Genomic DNA, 19571 nt, shown 5'->3' with positions numbered 1-19571 from the left:
ATCCTTATACTTACACCCTGTTGTATGGAGCCGAGTATTTCAGCTCCCATCAGTTTTGGACCCTCAGCACAGTTGCAATCATGGCGGCCATCGAGCAAACAGATCTTGGCGGATCTTTCAATGTCGTTTCGAGAGTCTTATCCAATGAGTCGTACGATCAGGATCGAGGGATTTATATCGACGCTGAGGACCTTGCCCGAGCGTATACTGCCTCAGAAGCTAGAACCTCTGTTCGAAAACTCATTGCAGGACTCAAAGCTGCCGGATTGAACAAAGGCGACTGTGTATGTGTGCATGCTTTCAACGATGTAAGTGGATCAGCTCTTCATTCTTTGCCCTTTCGACTTCCAAGGTTGACGTCGCGCAGGTCATCTATCCGCTGCTGTTCCTGGCAATTGTGGGCGCAGGCGGTGTCTACACCGGCAGCAATCCTGCCTATACTCCAACGGAGATGATCCGTCAGATCCAATGTACCGACACACGTTTCCTCATTTCAGATAGCGATGCTCTTGCGAAAGTCTCCATGACGGCGTTCGAAAATGTGTTGCCGGCGTCGAGGATATTCCAGATCAATGCCAAAGGGCAGCAAGCTCTTCCAGACTTCGCGACCTGGGAGACACTCTCAGGCCATGGAGAAGGTGACTGCGCAAAAATCTCCAGTATCGAGGAGGCCAAAGGAACGACAGCCGCGTTACTCTCAACCAGCGGAACTTCTGGTCTTCCCAAATTTGCGATGATTTCGCATTACAACCTGACAGCGCAAATGGATATGCTGAACGACAAAGATCGAAAGCCGTACACTGTCAGAGATTCTTCCTAAAGTGAGGATACCCACGCTTACAGTCATAGATCTCGCGTCTCCTTGTGAATCCAGTTTTTCATGGATTTGTCTTTCCTCTTGCCCATACGCTACCCCTCTGGCAGGGAGTAGCGACATATGTCATGCGCCGATTTGACCTCGAGAAGTTCCTTGCCTGCATTCGCACACATGAGATCACAGAAACGACGGTGGTTCCCACCATTATCGTTACCATCCTCAAGCGCACATGCACCGCATACGAAGATCTTCGATCACTACGGACCGTTTGGTGCGCGGGATCCCCACTTGTGCAAATCACACAGAATGAGATGTTCCGCCTTCTGCGTCCTACCGCAAGACTGATCCAATGCTGGGGCATGACTGAGGCTGGTTGGATCACAACATTTTTGTGGCCCGAAAAAGATCATAGCGGCTCTGTCGGTCGGCTCTTGCCTGGTATGGAAGCGAAGTAAGTACTGCGGCATGCTTTCAGCGATCTATTACTGACACGGTTCTAGACTCATTCAAGACGGCGAGACTGTGAAAGAAGACCTTGTGCGAGGCGAGATATACATACGCGGCCCGGTCATCATGCAAGGCTACAAAGACGACCCGGAAGCCACTGCCGCTACAATTGACGAAGATGGCTGGCTTTGCACTGGAGATGTTGCATATGTGGAGCATGGCAAGATATATATCGTCGATCGCAAAAAGGTGCGTGGTCCTAGCCTCCGTATGTCCGAGGGTTAGGGCTAACCCTTGCCTCCCCCAAAATAGGAACTGATCAAAGTACGTGGATGGCAAATATCGCCTGCTGAGCTTGAGGCTCAGTTGATATTGCATCCTAGCATCAAAGAAGCTGCGGTGATCGGTGTTTCTTCCGTCGAAGGCGACACGGAGCTTCCTCGAGCCTACGTCGTTCAAGTATCCGGAGCCCATGTTACTGAAGAGGAGATCAAGACGTTCATGTCCCTAGATCTCGCAAAATTCAAGGCGCTCACGGGTGGTGTGATATTTGTCGACGCTCTACCAAGGAATGCGATGGGCAAGATCATTCGACAGGATTTATCAAAACTTGCAGCACGTGAGAACGAGAACCAACAGCATCTTACCATCAATACTACCACCGCTTACACAGAGCAGTTGCCTGCGCTGCTTTCCGGTGAATCTATTCAGTCAGCGACATCCAGTTTCGAGTGGCCGAATGATGAGACCATCACACAGGCTTCCTCAATGACTCCTTCATTGGCTACCGATTCTCCAACCTTTAGCGACAATGAAAAGGACGAGCAACAGTTCCTTACACCAGACCATGAATCCACGTTGGTGGAGACATTCCAGTCGACCCAAAAGGTGAAGGATGAGACAGAGACTACGAAAACCGCAGCGACACGGGAAGACGAGCTACCAGGGGTACTGGATCTGACTCATATCGGTGCGTAGACCTAAGGATATCAGCCGGCATGATACAGGTCTACGTGACTATTCAGATAGAATGCGAGTTTGCATACGCAACTACTCTGCTTGTTAGGGTAGAGGATGAAGCCGGAATGATAGACTGGTGGTGGAAGCATAATGTACAACAAGCATTGTTTTTGAACAGGGCACAGGATGTCATGAAAGCTGATAGTCTGCTCAATACGATCGTTTTGTACTTGCTACAAGTTCCATATAAAGTTAGTCCTTGAATGTGCTACATCCTGCAAGTTTAAATCTAGCGCTCATGCACCCTTCGGCCCTCTTCGAAGACCCTGCAGCGAGATTCCTTCCCGAGGAGACATCGGCCAATGGCTGCGTAATTGCTGGTCCAGATGCTGCAGCCTGTCGCTCTGACAGATTCTCTACTGTACCGAGTCTAAACCGAGTCACCTGAGAATCTATATGGTAGTCGCTTCTGACGCCCCTCCAATCCTCATCAGTAGAGGCGGGGCACCGCAGTCCGCCGAGGCTGGGCTGGTCTCAGACCCCAAAGGCGAATCCCATATCGCGTGCATTCAAGCGGCACTGAGAACCAGAGGCGAAAGGGGGAAGGCACATCCGCGGCCTGCTTGGCAGATAAGACAGCTGAGGTATCTTCCACTAGATCGAAGCTGGGAAGCTGGGGTGCATAGATAGTGAGATTGCCCCAGGAACACGGCGCGAGGGTACACCAAAATGTTCCGGGTGGCAGAGGACGTTATAGGGTCTTGTCATCATGACAGACTCGATCTGGAATCGACGAAGATGCACCATATCCAGCACAGCAAATGGCCCACCAAGCGGGCATATCAAAGTGGAGAGTGACTTCAATCGATGCGTCAGATCTCAGGCTTCTAGACCCAATGAGTAGATAGCCTGAATGCACAGTTCTTGCCGCAATTTCGAAAGAATCGGAAGGCGTGACGGACGGAGAAGATCGCAAATTTGGGGTCGGTCTCGCTTTCGTCACCTGCCTTGGAACACCCCGCACTTCCCTCTGCCAACCAATCACTGCCCGCCAATCATTACCCGCGCCTTCGACACCAACCATAGCTCTCTTTCCTCTCCGTCTGTGCTCCTGCTGTTCCTTCTCCTCCTCTTTCCCCATTCCATCCATCAGTACCCATCACCACCCTATCTCATCAATTCAACACTCACTATTAGAGCTGTAAACACACCATCACAGTACTTGCATACATCTGCAATCATGATTGACTCCATCGGAGACGCCATGAAGAAGGCTACAAGCACCTTGCCCATCCCAACCGTGAGTTCCCCTCATGTACCTCCAGCTACCAACAAGCTCGACAACTCCGCCCTTCCATGCCATCCAGCTTGATTCATACTGATGCTCGACCAGGTCGTACCCGATGCACCAGAGCTCCAGAAGTCTGGCGATGTTGGCAACCGTACCCTCTGGTATGTTTACATCCTGATTTGCCACCAGTCAGCCAAAGGCAACCACCATCACTGACCACACTCCAGGGTCGTGTTCGTCATCATGGTCATCTCCTCCATCGCCTTCTATGCTATGGCATTCCGTGTCCCAGTCGTACGTCCTCCCCTCTCCTCTCCTCGCCTGTGCCTTCAGCGGCCACCGCTGCCTACCAGCCTGAAACAAGCTACCCCGCACAACACCAAGCTCTTGCTGACTCTCTGTTCTGTAGCAAAAACGTTTGTTCCATATCCTGACAGCTTTTATTACGACTTTCGCTGCCATCTCCTACTTTGCCATGGCCGTTGGTGATGGTATCAGCCACAATAAGATCGTCATTAAGGAGAAGCAAAAGAACTTCCCAGATGTCGACCACATCATCTACCGCGAGGTTTACTGGGCTCGATATGTTGACTGGAGTGTGACTACCCCACTCCTGCTCCTAGATCTCTCACTCTTGGCTGGTCTTGCTGGTGCCAATATTCTGGTTGCCATCGTTGCCGATGTCATTATGATCTTGACCGGTCTGTTCGCCGCTTTCACCGTCGACTCAGGTCCCAAGTGGGGTTGGTATGCTATTGCATGCATCGCCTACCTTGTCGTCGTCTACCAGCTCGCTTTCAATGCTCGTGGCGTGGTCAAGGGCAAGGATTCCAAGACAGCCACCTTCTTCACTGCCATCGCCGGTTTCACACTCATCCTGTGGACCGTCTACCCAGTGTATGAATCCTCAACCTTTCATAAGAGCGGACTGTACTGACGCAACCTAGGATCTGGGGCGTTGCCGACGGCTCTCGCAAGGCTGATGTTGACGCTGAGATTGTTGCCTATGCCGTCCTTGACGTTCTGGCTAAGCCTGTCTTCGGCTTCTGGCTCCTCTTCACTCATGACTCTCTGTCCAGGTAAGCACGAAGTTACTAAAAGCATTTATACCTGAGCTCACTTTGCATTAGCACTGGCTCTATCGAGGGCTTCTGGGCCAATGGCTTCGGTAAGGAGGGTACCCTCCGTGTCGGTGATGACGACGAGGGAGCGTAAACTACATGTTACTGCGTGACCAGACCAGCTACGATCCGCTGCATGTAGCACACCAAGAAATTGCATCCAAAAACATTCGAGAAAATTGCACAAATGCGAGGGGAAAAAAGAAGAGAGGGGAATGGCTGTGAATGGTGGTAGGGAATGTGACTGTCGATAATGAAGGTGTTGCTGGGTCTGCATTTTTGCTCTCATCTCTCGCCCATCCAGATACCCATTCTATACCTCTCCCTCGATAACCAATTGAAAAGAACTTGTTTCATATCTTTGGTATGGAAATTGTCTGCACTAGTTTCGAACTTCTCTGGCAAGGCGCGTCAAATGTACTGTATCAGATATAGCTCGTATCCAGAACAAAGTTGTCATTGCTTAGAGTACTAGAAGTTTCGATAATGGTGATTGTTGATCAAGCTTAGAGATCTAGCACTTCCTACACCGCCGAGACCTTGTCTCCCACCCAGTCCCCCGCTCCCGTCCTGATTCTAATTACGTACGACTCGTAGCCTACGCTGGCATCGCCCAAGAATGGATATTCTCGAGCTACGGCAAGTGTTTCTAGACCGCTTTTGAGGGGGGAGTAGCGTGGCTCCTGTTAGTGGGCGAGGGAGGGTCGGTCATTATGAGACGGCTAAACGTCGGTAGATTTTGATCTTTTTGATCCAATTGACGTTAGTGGTCAGCTCGTTCCTGTATTCGAATTAGGGTTTGGGTTGGGGGTCGGATTGGGGTTGGGTTGGGGGCGGGATTGGGGGACTGGGGAAGGTTGTCAGCATCTCTCAATCTGGCATGAGATGGCGCTTTATCTACACTCAGAGTCTTAAATGGAAGATCTTGAGGGGCCAGATTGAAAGCCTATTCGCTGACGACGGTTGGATCTTGTGATATCTGCCTCACTTCGTCTCATTGTTGCTATACGAGCGACTCCTGCTGCTGCTGCTTCTGATTCGGAATGGGCTGGGTTTTGGGGGGGACCGGGGAGGGGGGGAGATCGTCGTCACCGCTTCTGTGGTGCTTCGTGAAGAATTCTTTGTAAGCGGAGGCTGTGCCATTCAGCAGAGGTAAGCGCTATTGTGGCAGGTATCTTTTAGCATTTGGCCTTATAGTACTCCCCATCTCGTTATTTGGATTGTTTTGGCTTGTCTTGCGAGGAGTCGATAGTCTGGACGTTGTGTTTAGCAAGGTAAGAGACTCCATGAGATTTGCTAGGAGCATTCGCTGATCGGATAGAATTGTTAGCGATATAAAGACTCTTCGATTTTGAGAGGGTGTGTTCTTTGATAATAGGTTGCTTGTTTCTCATGTGCCGGCGCCTTGTTTAGATGCAACCCTGTACGATTCTGCTGCAGCAACCATGAGCATGCCAGATGGAAATCATCATGCCGGGACTTCCAAGACAGAGCAGAAGTCCCCTGAGCCAATCCCTATTGCCATCATAGGCATGGGATGTAGGTATCCAGGAGGTGCGACCGACCCATCGAAATTATGGCAGATGTGTGTCGAGCAGCGTGATGTCTGGTCTCCTATTCCCAAGGATAGGTTCAACTCCAAAGTCTTTTATCATCCTGATCCGGGCAGGAATGGCACGGTGACTACCTCCCTAATCGCTGTTGGAGGATGATGACTGAAGCCCTTCACAGTTTAATGCCTTGGGCGCCCACTTCCTCGATGAGCATCCAGGATATTTCGATGCTCCATTTTTCAATGTGACAAAGGCTGAGGCTACTGTAAGTCTCGATCATACAGAATGTCGGCAGGGCTGATATTTGCCAGGCGATGGACCCTCAACAGAGGCTTCTATTGGAATGCTCGTTCGAGGCATTAGAGAATGGTTCGTCTTTACTATACGAGGCCTTCAAGTACTTGGACTGAGCATGATAGCTGGGATTCCTCTGGAAAAAGTCTCTGGGAGTGACACTGCAGTCTTTGTGGGATCCTCTTGTGCCGATTACACTACCCTCTTACAACATGATCCCGACAAGACGGCGCTGTATCAGTCCACCGGCAGCGGACAGACAATGCTTTCCAACCGTTTATCGTACTTCTTTAACCTGAAAGGTCCCAGTGCTACAGTGGACACTGGTATTTGATCCCTGCTTTGACTCCACGAAATTGTCTGATGTTTGAGATAGCGTGCAGTTCAAGTCTAGTGGCTCTTCATCTTGCTTGTAATACCATACGATCTGGCGAAAGCAAACAAGCGATTGTCGGAGGCTCAAATCTCATTCTGACTCCTGAGCCGATGATTGCTTTGAGCATGCTGAGGTGAGTTCTTGTCTGATATGTTCGTGCCACATTGTTCAAATTTCTAGGCTTCTTTCTCCTGATGGACGCTGTCATTCTTTCGATGATCGGGCAAATGGCTTTGGCAGGGGCGAGGGATTGGCTTGCATTGTACTCAAGCGCCTTGACAAAGCACTCAAGGACGGTGATGATATACGGGCCGTCATTCGCAACACTGGCTCAGGTCAAGATGGAAGAACGTCGGGTATCACGTTGCCCAATGGGAAGTCTCAAGCGGATCTAATGAACCACCTCTACCATACAAGTGGACTCGACCCTGCCGAGACAACTTACGTCGAGGCCCATGGCACAGGGACTCAGGCTGGTGACCCCATCGAAGCTGCATCTCTGTCAAAGGTCTTCTCGCCGAGGAGATCGTCCCATGAGCCCCTCGTTATTGGCTCTATCAAGTCCAACATCGGACATTTAGAAGGTGGCAGTGGGCTTGCCGCAGTCGTGAAGACTGTGCTGATGCTAGAAAAGGGCCTGATTTTGCCCAACTTCGATTTTCGCAATCCCAATCCGCAAATACCGATAGATGACTGGAATGTCAAGGTAAGGGCGAAATATGTTGTCACATTTGGGTGCTTACTTTATATGCAAGGTCTCGCAAAACCTGGAGGAATGGAATCCGGAACACCTACGCCGAGCATCCATCAATAACTTTGGGTTTGGAGGCAGTAATGCGCATGTTATCATTGAAGAAGCACCTAACTATCTGTCTCGGCGCGTATCACCCGGGTACTGTAAGAAATTGCCCCCAGTTATATCGGCTATCCCGGTAGACAGTAGTAGCATTGCCAAAAAGGGCCTCTTTACGAACGGTGACACCCCGACAGACAATACTTCGAGCAACGGCGACATTGTTGAGGACAGCCACTCTGATGACAGCTTTCAAGTCGTAAAACGTAAATCGTCAACCCACGTCGATGTTCCCAGTCGCCCAACTCGACCACACCTATTCGTTCTTTCAGCGTTCAGCGAGCTTTCAGGGAACACGCAAGCAGAAAGACTGCGAAGATATCTGGAGGACCAGGAAAAGGATTTCTGTTCAACGATCATGGATGACTTGGCTTTTACGCTTGGAGAGCGTCGGTCTGCTTTGACTTGGAGAGCCGGGGTTCTAGCAAGGTCTGTGTCAGACTTGCTCAATACCCTTCAAACCGGGAAACTCAAATTCTCGAGATCACAAAAAGTTCCTACTCTGGGATTCATCTTTACAGGCCAAGGAGCTCAGTGGCATGCTATGGGACGCGAATTGATGATTCAATATCCGATATTTCGAGATTCGTTGAATTTATCTGACCGATATCTGAAATCGTTCGGAGCTGCTTGGTCTCTTTGGGGTGAGTCCTGGCCTAGCAAGAATGGTACTGTATGTGCATCTTTGGCTAATATGACACTAGATGAGCTGATGAAGGATGCGGAAACCTCAAATATTAATTCAGAGTACCTTAGCCAGCCGCTTTGTACCGTGATCCAGATCGCTTTGGTCGATCTACTCGAGGCTTGGAATATCAGGCCGACAAGCGTTACCGGACATTCTAGTGGAGAGATTGCAGCAGCCTACTCATGCGGCGCTTTGTCTCATAGATCTGCCCTTGCAGTGGCATATCATCGAGGCATAGCTGCTGCTGCAGTCAAGGCCCATAATCCCTTTCCAGCTGGGGCTATGATGGCAGTTGGCATGTCTGCAACAGAAGCCCAATCCGTGATTGCTACCTTAACGCAAGGTCGGCTGAATGTCGCGTGCATCAACAGCCCGCAAAGTATTACAGTATCCGGAGATAAGCCTGCCATCATAGAATTGCAGAGCATACTGCATACCAAGGGCATCTTTGCTCGGCTGCTGAAAGTCAATGTTGCCTATCACTCCCATCATATGACTAGTGTAGCCGACAGCTATCTACAGATGCTCCAAGGGCTTCAGGTGAACAGAGTCAATTCAGTAGGCTTCTTTTCTACCGTCTCAGGCGATCTGCAAGGCCCTTCAATTCTAGATGAGGGCTATTGGGTCTCAAATCTCACCTCCCCTGTTCGCTTCTCTGAGTCTGTGCAGCAACTTTGTTCCAGCACAAACCAATGGCAAATGCATCAGACGAACACACCCGCGGCTGTTGATTGCTTAGTTGAGATAGGCCCTCACTCAGCTCTCAAAGGGCCCTTGAACCAGATCCTGAAATCAACAAGACTAAGTACTTCCAACATTACCTATTTACCAAGCCTGATGAGAAATGCTGACGCTGGGAAAACTATGCTCGACCTGGCTGGTGGTCTCTTCAAACTGGGCGTTCCTGTTAACATGCAGGCCATCAATCGCCCAGTCGATGTCCAAACACCCAGTGTTCTAGTGGATTTGCCACCTTACCCTTGGGACCACTCAACTTTATATTGGCTCAATTCATCGAGTAGCGAGAGATACCGGAACGGTTCTCATTCCAGAAGCGATTTTTTGGGCGTACCTGTCAAAGACTCAAATTCTCTGGAGCCAATCTGGAAAAATCACATCCGTTTGTCTGATATTCCTTGGCTTGAAACCCACAAAATCCAGTCAAACGTTGTGTATCCAGCGGCTGGGTACCTCAACATGGCGATGGAAGCTGAGGACCAGCGCTCTCAATCGGCATATAGGAAGGTGATCGGTTACGATTTTCGCGAGATTTCAATAAAGAAGGCGCTCGTGATATCTCATGATAATGATGAGGTGGAGACTATGTTTACTTTGCGGCCTTACAATCAGAGTGTACAATTGCCTTCTGACACTTGGGACGAATTTTCAGTGTCTTCTTCGGTCGATGGCGCTACGTGGACTGAGAACTGTCACGGCTTGATATCCGTCCGCAAGGAATCAGAAGTATCTGAAGTGGATGGTGGTCGCGAGGCTAGTGAGAGCATAGCCGAGAATGAGCGGATGATTTCAAGACTGGAAATAGATTGCAAGACGAAGCTTGACATACAAGAGGCCTACGAAGGTCTCAAAAATCTTGGACTTGACTACGGCCCTATGTTCGCAAACATGAAGGAAGCAAGAGTGTGCGGTGGAGGGAGTATTGCCGTGGTATCGGTCCCTGACACTGCGGCGATCATGCCTGCCAATTTCGAATACCCCTTCATAGTCCATCCTGCTCTCTTGGATAGCTGTTTGCATGCCATCTTTATGATCGGAAAAAGCTATACACACACTGATCAAGGTACACCTGTACCGACATTCATCAAGGAGGCACTTGTTTCCCAAAATGTATCGAAACAGCCAGGACATGAAATGACGGCATATGCATCACTCATGAGGAATGACTTAGGTAGAACATCAGGGAAAGGGTTGGATCGAACCACTAGTAATGTTTCTGTCTTCGACAAAGCGTCCACGTACAGTCATCCGTCCATAAGTGTTAGCGGCTTGCGCTTCACATCCATTGGGCAGGTTGCCTCAAAAGAAGCGATCATGGGCAGCGAAAAGGCTATTTCTTATCAGACTATTTGGCAGCCAAGCTCTAACTTCCTCTCAGCAGATCAATGGTTTAAAGTAACAAGCCATCTTCGCCGTCCATCCCTTGACGCCACCCAAGATGAAAAGCTCCAGCAAGCCGCTTTCTACTATGCAGAGCGTGTGATGAACTTGATGTCCTCTGTGGAACCGTCAAGCCTAGCGCCTCATTACAGGAAGCTTTACAAGTATCTATCTGGAGTTTGTACAAAGGTCCAGGCAGGGCAGCTAGGAGAGGCTTCCACAGCTTCGTGGCTGAGTACTAATGCTAAGCAAAAGATGGAGCACTGCCGCCAGTTCAAGGGCACCTCTTGGGCCATCCTTTGTAGCATTGGGGACAATCTTCCGCATATTTTAAGTCAGGAGCTTGACCCCTTATCTCTTATGTTGGAGAACAATCGACTTGAAGAATATTACCGTGCCGATCAGAGACTCCTTCAATGTTACGAACAGGCAGCTTACTATACCAAATTACTCGCATACAAGAACCCTGTCATGCGTGTCCTAGAAATTGGTGCCGGTACTGGAGGGGCTAGCTTGCCAATCCTAAAATCGCTAGGTGGTACGGATGGCAACCCACCTCTTTTCTTGGAGTATGACTTTACCGATGTGTCTCCTGCCTTCTTTGAGAAGGCAATGGAGAAGACTGAGCCGTGGGCTCATCTTATTAAATTCAAGAAACTCGATATTGAACTTGATCCATTGGAACAGGGGTTCGAGCCAGGATCGTATGATTTGATTATCGCCTCGAATGTACTTCATGCCACAAAGTGCATGGAAGACACACTAAGTCGAGTTCGGAGCCTCCTCAAACCGGGTGCCTCGCTTTTGTTGGTCGAAACGACTGCGGCAAACATCGTCATAAGTCTCATATTTGGGACGTTGCCTGCGTGGTGGGCAGGTAAGTCATATTTGCCTTCAGAGTCTCGTTGATCTCCTAGAATGCTGACCTGTATGTTGCAGGTGAGGAAGACTACCGCCAAGATGGACCACTATTGACTGAACCACAATGGGATGCTATGCTTCGGAAGACAGGCTATACTGGATTGGAAGCCAATCTATGGGACATGCCAGAGGCAACAAATCACTGCGTGAGTACTATGGTCTCACTTGCTGCATTGGATCATCCTGTCGATCTTCCGGACATTGCGATTATCACCAGCTCTGAACCATCTGGCCCTAGTGTCGGGCCATTTAGGAGTCTATATGAAAGTGCACGAAAGGCTCCTCAAATCAGCAGTCTCGCTAGCTATCGCGGCGATGGCCAAGTCTGTATCATGTTAAGCGAGCTGACATCCTCGGTCCTGCGCAACCCATCCCCTGAGCAATACGCAGCTATTAAGCGGCTATTACTCGGGAACAATGATGTCCTCTGGGTCACGCAGGGTGCCCTCATCGAATCAGGTAATCCGGACTCGAATCTTGCATTAGGTCTTTTGAGGACCATCAGAGAGGAGAAGGGAGATACTATGCTTGTTCACTTGGATCTTGATCCGGACCTAAGTCTAGATGACCCTGAAGTTGAGGATACCATTGTTTCCATTTTGAAGGCCAATTTCAACCGGAGGCTGCCCCCGTCGGCTTCGATAGATACGGAATACACCCTGAGGGGTGGATTGGTAATGGTGCCTCGTGTAGTGGAAGACAAGACATTGACCTCCTTTGTTACGTCAAGTTCAGGCGCACGAATGCCAGAGGATCAGCTATTTCATCAGGACCAGCGGCCACTGAAGGCTGAAGTCAAGACGCCAGGGTTGCTCGATAGCATACAGTTCGTCGATGACGAGAGAGCGTTTGGATATTTACCTGACGATCACGTTGAGGTTGAAATGAAAGCCGCTGGACTCAACTTTCGAGACGTGATGTCGTCTTTAGGCCAGATCGACCCGTATCCACTCGGCGTTGAGGGCGCTGGAGTGATCACGGCTGTTGGAAAAGACGTTTCTGAACTCCAGATAGGTGATCACGTCATCGCGACATCTAACGGTGGCTGCTTCTGCAGCTGTCTCAGGGTTCCGGCGAATACTATTGAGCTGATTCCAAAGGATATGCCATTTGAGATTGGTGCTTCTCTACCAATTGCGTATATGACAGCATACTACGCTGTCTTCAAGATAGCTCGTCTGTCCAAAGGCGAAACAGTGCTAGTACACGCAGCCACTGGAGGACTAGGTCAAGCTCTGCTCAACCTTTGCCACGTTGTTGGCGCTGAAGTCTTCGCCACCGTTGGGACTCTTGAGAAGAAGGACTTACTTATGAAGGAGTTTGCTATCCCAGAGGATCACATTTTCTCCAGCAGAGATGGCACTTTTGCTAAAGGAGTCATGAGAATGACCAATGGTAGAGGCGTAGATGCTATCATGAACTCGCTCTCTGGAGACCTTCTCCGTCTTTCTTGGGACTGTATCGCAGACTTTGGCCGCTTTGTGGAGCTAGGAAAGCGCGATTTCACTGTCAATTCACGACTTGAAATGCGGAACTTCGAGAAAAATGTGACATTCACTGGCTTGGATCTTCCTATCGAGTCCCAGCGCGAAGAGAAGCATAAGATCTGGAAAGAGCTCATGAGGCTTTATCAGGAAGGCAGAATCAGAGCTCCTCATCCAATCACCGTCTTCCCCATGTCCCAATTGGAGAAGGCTTTGAGGACTATGCAGTCTGGGAAGCATATGGGCAAACTAGTACTAATGCCGCAACCGGATGAGATTGTCAAGGTTGTACCACAAGACGACAGCCATCGACTCTTGCGAGCAGACGCAACGTACTTTCTCGTTGGTGGGTTAGGCGGCATTGGTCGAGCACTCGCTCTTTGGATGACAGGTCATGGGGCAAGAAACTTCATCTTCTTGTCACCGAGCGGGTTAGACAAGGCGAAGTCAAAGGAAGCCATCGCCTTACTCCACGCGGAGGGAGCTCGCGTGAATGTCTTTAAAGGCGATGTAAGCAACCTCGCAGACGTTCAGCGAGCGTTGAAAGAAAGCTCAAACGACATGCCTCCCGTACGTGGAGTCATACAAGCAGCCATGGTCCCAGCGGTAAGCATGACCCTTCCCATCATGCCTCTCTTCCTCTTTCTTCTAGACAACACCACTAACAAAGCTTGCTAGGCGGATCTCTTCGAGAACATGACCCTAGAAGACTACAACGCCGCCATGCGCCCCAAAGTCGACGGCACCTGGAACCTCCACAATACCCTCTCCCCCCCTTCCCACCCCCACTCTCTCGATTTCTTCATCTGCCTCTCCTCTGTCGTCGGCCTTGTCGGCAACCCCTCCCAAGCATCCTACGTCGCCTCCTCCCTCTTCCTCGACGCCTTCGCTGACTTCCGCGCCCACCTGAATCTCCCTGCCGTGACGCTCGACCTGGGCCGCGTCGTCGGTGTCGGATTTGTGGCGGAGAATGAGGCGGCGAGAAGAGGGACGGAGAGGCTGTGGAGTCGGGATATCAGCGAGGGAGAGGTTATGAGGATGGTTGAGGAGGCTATTCGTGAACCTTTTAGAGGAAGGAGGAACGGAAAGGGAGAGGATGAAATGGGCCGTAGGTCGGGAAGTAGCATCACGGGCTTGAAAACATGGAAAGAGGACGCAGGAGCCGTTTATGACGCCCCGTTGTTCTCGCACTGGAGACGCGCGGCCATGGCGTCGCGCAATTCCGACCACACCGCTCCCGATCACGCTGGGGCTAATATGCGCGACGTTCTTCGCATGGCGAAAAGTCGAGAAGAGGCTACGGATAAGGCTTGTGAAGCCATCATGGCCAAGATGGCGACATTGCTCATGATTCAGAAGGAGGATATCAGGCCGGAAGGGAGTATGGTCGAGTATGGGCTGGATTCGCTCGTGGCGGTTGAGATGCGGAATTGGCTTGTTAGGGAGATGGATGCTACGGTGCCGGTTTTGGAGTTGTTGGCGAATCGGTCGGTGAGGGAGTTGGCGGGACGGGTTGTTAAGGGGAGTGGGGTTGTGGGTGTGGGATTGAAGGGTGATTGAGAGGATTGGTGAGGATTGTGGATTGAGTTGATGGCTGGAGTATGGATTTTTGGATACATATTTGCTGATGTACATGCTTGTTCGCTAGACTCATGTGTTTTGCCATTTTAGAAGATGGGTGATAGGCAATGATACCCCTTGATCTACCCTTCCAGTATTGGATGACCCTGTCCATGCCTCTCCAACATACTGCCCAATATGGTGAAATTGATTTTTCACATGCATGGTTCTTCGAGGATCTTGAGAGTTTAGGGTATTCGGCAATATTCATAGCTGATTTGCTATGAATGCGAGTAGAAGGGTTACACAGTCTATCTTGGATTTTGTAAGCTTCGCGAATAGGGGAGTGGGGGAGAATGTCAATGAAGTTCTTTGTCTAGACTGCTTGCTTAGCGCCGGGGCTTCACTGCATGCAGTATTGTCCGCCTTGGTGAAAATCAGAGCTTGAAAATGGGGTTTTACTTCACGTTCTCGACTTGAGTAGGATACAAGCACGTCATACACATTTGGAGGCATAACTCGGGCTCGGAATGCTGGCTTCCGCTCGCGTTGTCGAGGCTGAGGATAAAAGCGCGGGAGTCTGCTAGTGGGATTCCACGGTGGGTTTGGACGAAGTGAGGGTATGGAGGGCTTTGAGGCGAAGAAGAAGAAGAAGAGATAGGTGCTGAGGTTGGGTTGGGTGGTAGAGGTGGTGCTGCTGGGGTTGGAGCTTATGAGAGAGGACGGACGCTGAATTTGGCGTACACATATGCCAGAGGCATTAAGCTCCTTGGGTGACATTTGGGGAGGCCACAACTGCCAAGCGTCACCGAATCATTCCCCAGGGATTTGGGTCATATGTACACCTCCAATCTTCCGTCAATCGAGTACACCATACAAAATTGTTGATCCAAAAGGTGATCGCTTGACTGTCCCCAGTCTGATTCTTTGTGACAGTGTCAGTCCCTCCTTACAGGACACTTCTTTGTAAGGAAGTAAGGGTTGAAGGGAAGCCATTCTTGACAAAAAGGAACAACATGTGTATTTCCTGCTATGAGATACATCTTGGGGTACAAAAAGTATATTCTGTGAGTCGCCTATTCAGAGTGGACTAAATAGTATTGATTGGTTGATGTGGGAGCAGAGTCAGATGCCAAGTCGGGTAGGGCTGGGCTAGGCCCGATTGAGTGATCCGAGGTGAAATGGTATTGACTGCATAGGCGTAAGTACACTCAGCTGTACTGTTTGGTCACAACCACGGCTTTGGGTCAGATATAGAGTTTCCACAACCCCAAGGGTAAGTGCACTGCGACAACTTCTCGATTCGTCCTTCTTCTCTGTCTGGTTTCCTACATAATCCTCATTGTGTTGGCCCTGATTCGATAGGTTCAGCGTTCTACAATGGCTTCTACAGCTGACAGTAGAATATGGGGTTGGCCCGTTCTTCCTCTTGAGCTTAGGCGGAATATCTATGTCTATGTACTCGTCTCAGCAGGCGTCTCATTCTCTATCGAGAGAGCTAGCTCAAGATCAATACTGAAAAGGGACTTAAGTCCGCATGTCATATTACCAGAAAAGGGATCGCTTCTCTACAGCTGCTCAAACCTGCTTCTCATGTCTCGTGGAATACGCCACGAAGTTATTGAAATGGCGAGATCGCTAGCTGCAAAGGGACAATTGGACTGGGCCTTGGATATCTCAGTCAGTCCTCATCTCCCCCGTGAGCAGGACATGAGACTTCAGTGGTCTCGACTTCCTGCCCCGCCAAGTGTGTACGTCCAACCAGGCGACAGAACCAATTCAGCCGATTTGATTACAAGCGGCGATGTAGACCAATCTGAAGGGGAGACTCTTTCCCGTGGCTTGAATTTGGTTGTACGTCTGGTGATGGAGAAAGGAACAGAGGTCCGCTGGATAGGTGATGGGGGACCTGGCACTTTTGCCCAACAACTCCTCACAGCGCTAGGCTGTTGGTGCGAGAACGGCCTACTCTTCCTTGAACCGCGCCAAGAAGAAAATAAGGCGAAAATATACCTCGCGAATCTCACAGTGGTGTTTGTACCGGCATTTCCCAATGAGCCAGTGACCCGAGAAGATCTTGTAGCTGTGCTGGGAGAGGATCATGCGCGGATTCGAGCTAAACCCCAGACTCGAGACTTTTCTCAATTAAAGTCGTTCCTCCATTGGACCGCTGAAACGGGACTTTTGCATGGATATATGAAGAACGTGCATCTTGCTATTGAGAATCGGGGTGTGCAGAAATCGTGGACAATCAAGCGAAACCATGAGGCTACTCGAAAGGAAATCGCACAGGAGTGGGCAGGATATGGCTGGTTACCTGGCCAAAAGTACCGATTATCCCGACCATGTCCTGGTGACAGAACTGTCGAACGACTTCCTAGAAGTCAACGGAATTTCATCAACGGCCAGGCCCGGTGGAGACTTCCTGGATGTACAATGAGCTAGGCTAGTGCTCGCAGATCGTGTGCTGCGACGAAGTTTACTCTCTTATCATATTTAGAGTCTACTGGCGATGGAAAGCATCACAAAGGTGACAGCATTTCGAGTTCACCACACGTCCGCTCGGGGTCTTGATTGAAGGGCCCTTACTTAAAATCTTGTCACACTGAGTTTTTACTTTTCTCCTCATACTCTTATAGTTCAGGTTGCAATCAGAAGCTAGATAATACAGGATGTTGAGGACTATGTCACCAGGGAAGCACGAACTAGCCGGCTGAAGGAAAATCTCAGATCTTGAGTCTTATCATCGAAGGACACAAGATCTTGGGTGAAAGCGCTTTGGCAAGCTGATCTCGTATGTTCACCTGTCACTTCCGATAAACTTCTAATAATCGAAAGGGACACAGCAAAAGACAAACGTCAACATATACCCTGATGTATCGTAATGTGTCATTGATGAAGGGTTGTATGAGTATGAAAGCGACTACCACCACCGACTATCCGATAATAGACAGTGAGGTGGATCTTTGCGCTTATCAGTGAAACTTGACTCTCGTGGATAGCGCGTGGACAAAGACACTAATCTACGACGCGAATTCCACTTTTTGAGATATAGACCCTGTCCAGTGAATCTGACATAACCTTCAACAAGACGGAACTATGTTGGTGGGGTGGATGTCAAGGCCATTGACGATCTTTGTGTCAATGGCTTCTCGCTGATTGAAAGAACCCATACATACGGCTCCGTATAGGCTGTGCATGATGTCAATTGTCACTGGGCACTTGATCGCCTTCTTACTCTTTCTGACTATCGGTCACGCATTTCCTCAACAGATTATCCCCACGCTCAATGCAAGCCATCAACTTCAGAACACCATCAGGTAAGCATTTAGTCTTGCCAAAAGCTTCGTTCTGTGTTTAATCACCAATGCGGGGAAGCACGCAAGATTCTCCAGGAAATAACTCGTTGTCACCATTTTCTATTGCAGCCAACGACGAATACCGCCTTGATGTCGTCTCCCAGCCGGACAAGCCCATAACTTCACAGTCTTTCTATACGAACATCGTTGAAGCCATGTCCGACATCAATTTCAATCACGCCCATCACCTGGAACCCTGGATATTCGTACCTTTATACGGCCTCCAGCTTTCGATTCGCTCCCTTTCTGACCAATTACTACTTGAGGTCCATTACACTTATATCCTGACACATCTGGCAACGGAAGTAACCCATCGGGGATACACAGAATGCAAAGCAACCCTATACAACTCCACCAATGACGCCCTTGCCGAAATTCAACTGGTGAGCATTTCCCCTCCGCGCGGCAGCAACTACACACTCTCCGAGACGGCCATTTCCCGTCGCGCAGACCCTCAAACTAGTGTCGTAGACGTATCTCTCAGCATCAAGATAGAGTTCGACGACGTACTCAAGGTCAGCGAGCCGTATCTTCTCCTGTCAGTGATCTATGCTTTGGCCATCTGCATCACTACCCACGGCGATGCATGGCCGCGTTTTGATTTCGTCATGCCTACAGAACCTTCTGATCTTCCGCTAAGGATATGGTTCAAAGCTCGGCCTCCCAACAACGCGGTATCTAAGAGAGACGTGGTCAGGACGTTGGTAGAGGCTGTGGATAAGGAGTATGAGGTTCATCAGGCTCGGGGGTCGTGGAGGGCATTGAGGATTTCGCTTAAGAATGGGAGGTCTAAGGCTGTGGATGCTGGAGTTGATTGGTGGGGTAGCTGAAGGTAGTGGCGTGGCTGCTCGAGACGAGTATTCGACTTCGTCTTAAGACTTGAGTCGTGATATACGAACCGTCAAGAGGGGGAAGGCAGTCATTTATATCGCTGTTGTGTGTCTCAGTACCCGATTCAGATGCACGAGAACTATATTTTTCAAGCCTTTTGAAGCCACAATCTCCATGAATAGGCCCCCTTAAACGAAAGGAGCAACTCCTGAGATGCTGCATTCGAAGACAGCCATCTTTTTGAATGCCCTCATGTTCAAGGAGCCTGGCACTTCATGCTTCTGAGAAGGCACGAGCTTTGATGCAATACAATCCAGCGTAGAGAACTCCTTGCAACGGCCAGTAATCCCTCCAGTCATGCATTGACATGAATCTCGAACTGTACGTTGTACGAAATTCGCCTGTGTGAAAGTCCGACAAGTCAAAGGCTTTCGAGAGTGCCTTAGGTAGAGATTAAAAGGGCTCTGCCTTCATGTTCATAACGTTATCTCCAAAGAATCTCGTAATGCTCGCGAACTTGAGTCAGCTCGACGCCATCGTCTGGAAAGACCATAAGAAATGCAGATCTATCTCGGGCTAGAAGTCAAAAGTAAAGCTCGTTTGTAAGGCATCCATCTTTTCCGAGCTTTCTTCTTCTGATTAAATAATGCGATAGAGTATCTTGTGCATAGATCCGCCGTCTCTCCGAGCGAACGCTATGAGATGCCAAGTGACAATATAACATCGTAGAGAAACCATCAAATCGCATGTACAGGCCGCAGAAAAAGCAACCGTGACTCAAGTGAAAGTGTATATAAGGCAGAATGAGCCAAAAAAAACCAAAAGGTCTTGCCCGGACTCGAACCGGGGTCGCCGGAATCAGAATCCGGAGTGATAACCTCTACACTACAAAACCTGA

At 49.6% G+C, this 19571-nt stretch overlaps 5 protein-coding genes and 1 non-coding gene across 6 annotated transcripts; 5 read left to right on the top strand and 1 right to left on the bottom strand.

Moving 5' to 3' along the window:
• Window positions 1-80: 80 nt before the first annotated feature.
• On the top strand, window positions 81-2487 carry KY384_001801 (putative NRPS-like protein biosynthetic cluster; the record flags this gene model as incomplete). Its single annotated transcript, XM_044810327.1, has 6 exons — window positions 81-308; window positions 353-802; window positions 925-1268; window positions 1318-1513; window positions 1577-2234; window positions 2258-2487. 6 exons carry the CDS (start codon window positions 81-83, stop codon window positions 2485-2487), a joined length of 2106 nt encoding a protein of 701 aa, XP_044672301.1.
• A 977-nt stretch (window positions 2488-3464) lies between these two features.
• KY384_001800 (uncharacterized protein) lies at window positions 3465-4730 on the top strand (the record flags this gene model as incomplete). Its single annotated transcript, XM_044810326.1, has 6 exons — window positions 3465-3524; window positions 3618-3676; window positions 3743-3809; window positions 3925-4412; window positions 4463-4594; window positions 4646-4730. The coding sequence occupies 6 exons, from the start codon at window positions 3465-3467 to the stop codon at window positions 4728-4730; spliced, it is 891 nt and encodes a 296-aa protein (XP_044672300.1).
• Window positions 4731-6081: 1351 nt separating this feature from the next.
• On the top strand, window positions 6082-14483 carry KY384_001799 (Type I Iterative PKS; the record flags this gene model as incomplete). Its single annotated transcript, XM_044810325.1, has 9 exons — window positions 6082-6315; window positions 6368-6454; window positions 6501-6558; window positions 6609-6809; window positions 6860-6992; window positions 7040-7565; window positions 7615-11395; window positions 11458-13529; window positions 13602-14483. 9 exons carry the CDS (start codon window positions 6082-6084, stop codon window positions 14481-14483), a joined length of 7974 nt encoding a protein of 2657 aa, XP_044672299.1.
• A 1593-nt stretch (window positions 14484-16076) lies between these two features.
• Window positions 16077-16928, top strand: KY384_001798 (uncharacterized protein; the record flags this gene model as incomplete). Its single annotated transcript, XM_044810324.1, has 1 exon — window positions 16077-16928. The coding sequence occupies one exon, from the start codon at window positions 16077-16079 to the stop codon at window positions 16926-16928; it is 852 nt and encodes a 283-aa protein (XP_044672298.1).
• Window positions 16929-17850: 922 nt separating this feature from the next.
• KY384_001797 (uncharacterized protein) lies at window positions 17851-18672 on the top strand (the record flags this gene model as incomplete). Its single annotated transcript, XM_044810323.1, has 1 exon — window positions 17851-18672. The coding sequence occupies one exon, from the start codon at window positions 17851-17853 to the stop codon at window positions 18670-18672; it is 822 nt and encodes a 273-aa protein (XP_044672297.1).
• An 824-nt stretch (window positions 18673-19496) lies between these two features.
• Window positions 19497-19568, bottom strand: KY384_001796. The gene has a single exon. It is a non-coding gene; the product is annotated as a tRNA-Gln (tRNA).
• Between the last annotated feature and the right edge of the window lie 3 nt (window positions 19569-19571).

The sequence above is a fragment of the Bacidia gigantensis genome, assembly GCF_019456465.1.
Source record: "Bacidia gigantensis strain McMullin 20006 chromosome Unknown contig_134, whole genome shotgun sequence".
In the NCBI taxonomy this organism is placed as follows: domain Eukaryota; kingdom Fungi; phylum Ascomycota; class Lecanoromycetes; order Lecanorales; family Ramalinaceae; genus Bacidia; species Bacidia gigantensis.
The sequence above is the reverse complement of the archived record's forward strand: the minus strand, read 5'-3'. Positions and strand labels throughout refer to the sequence as shown.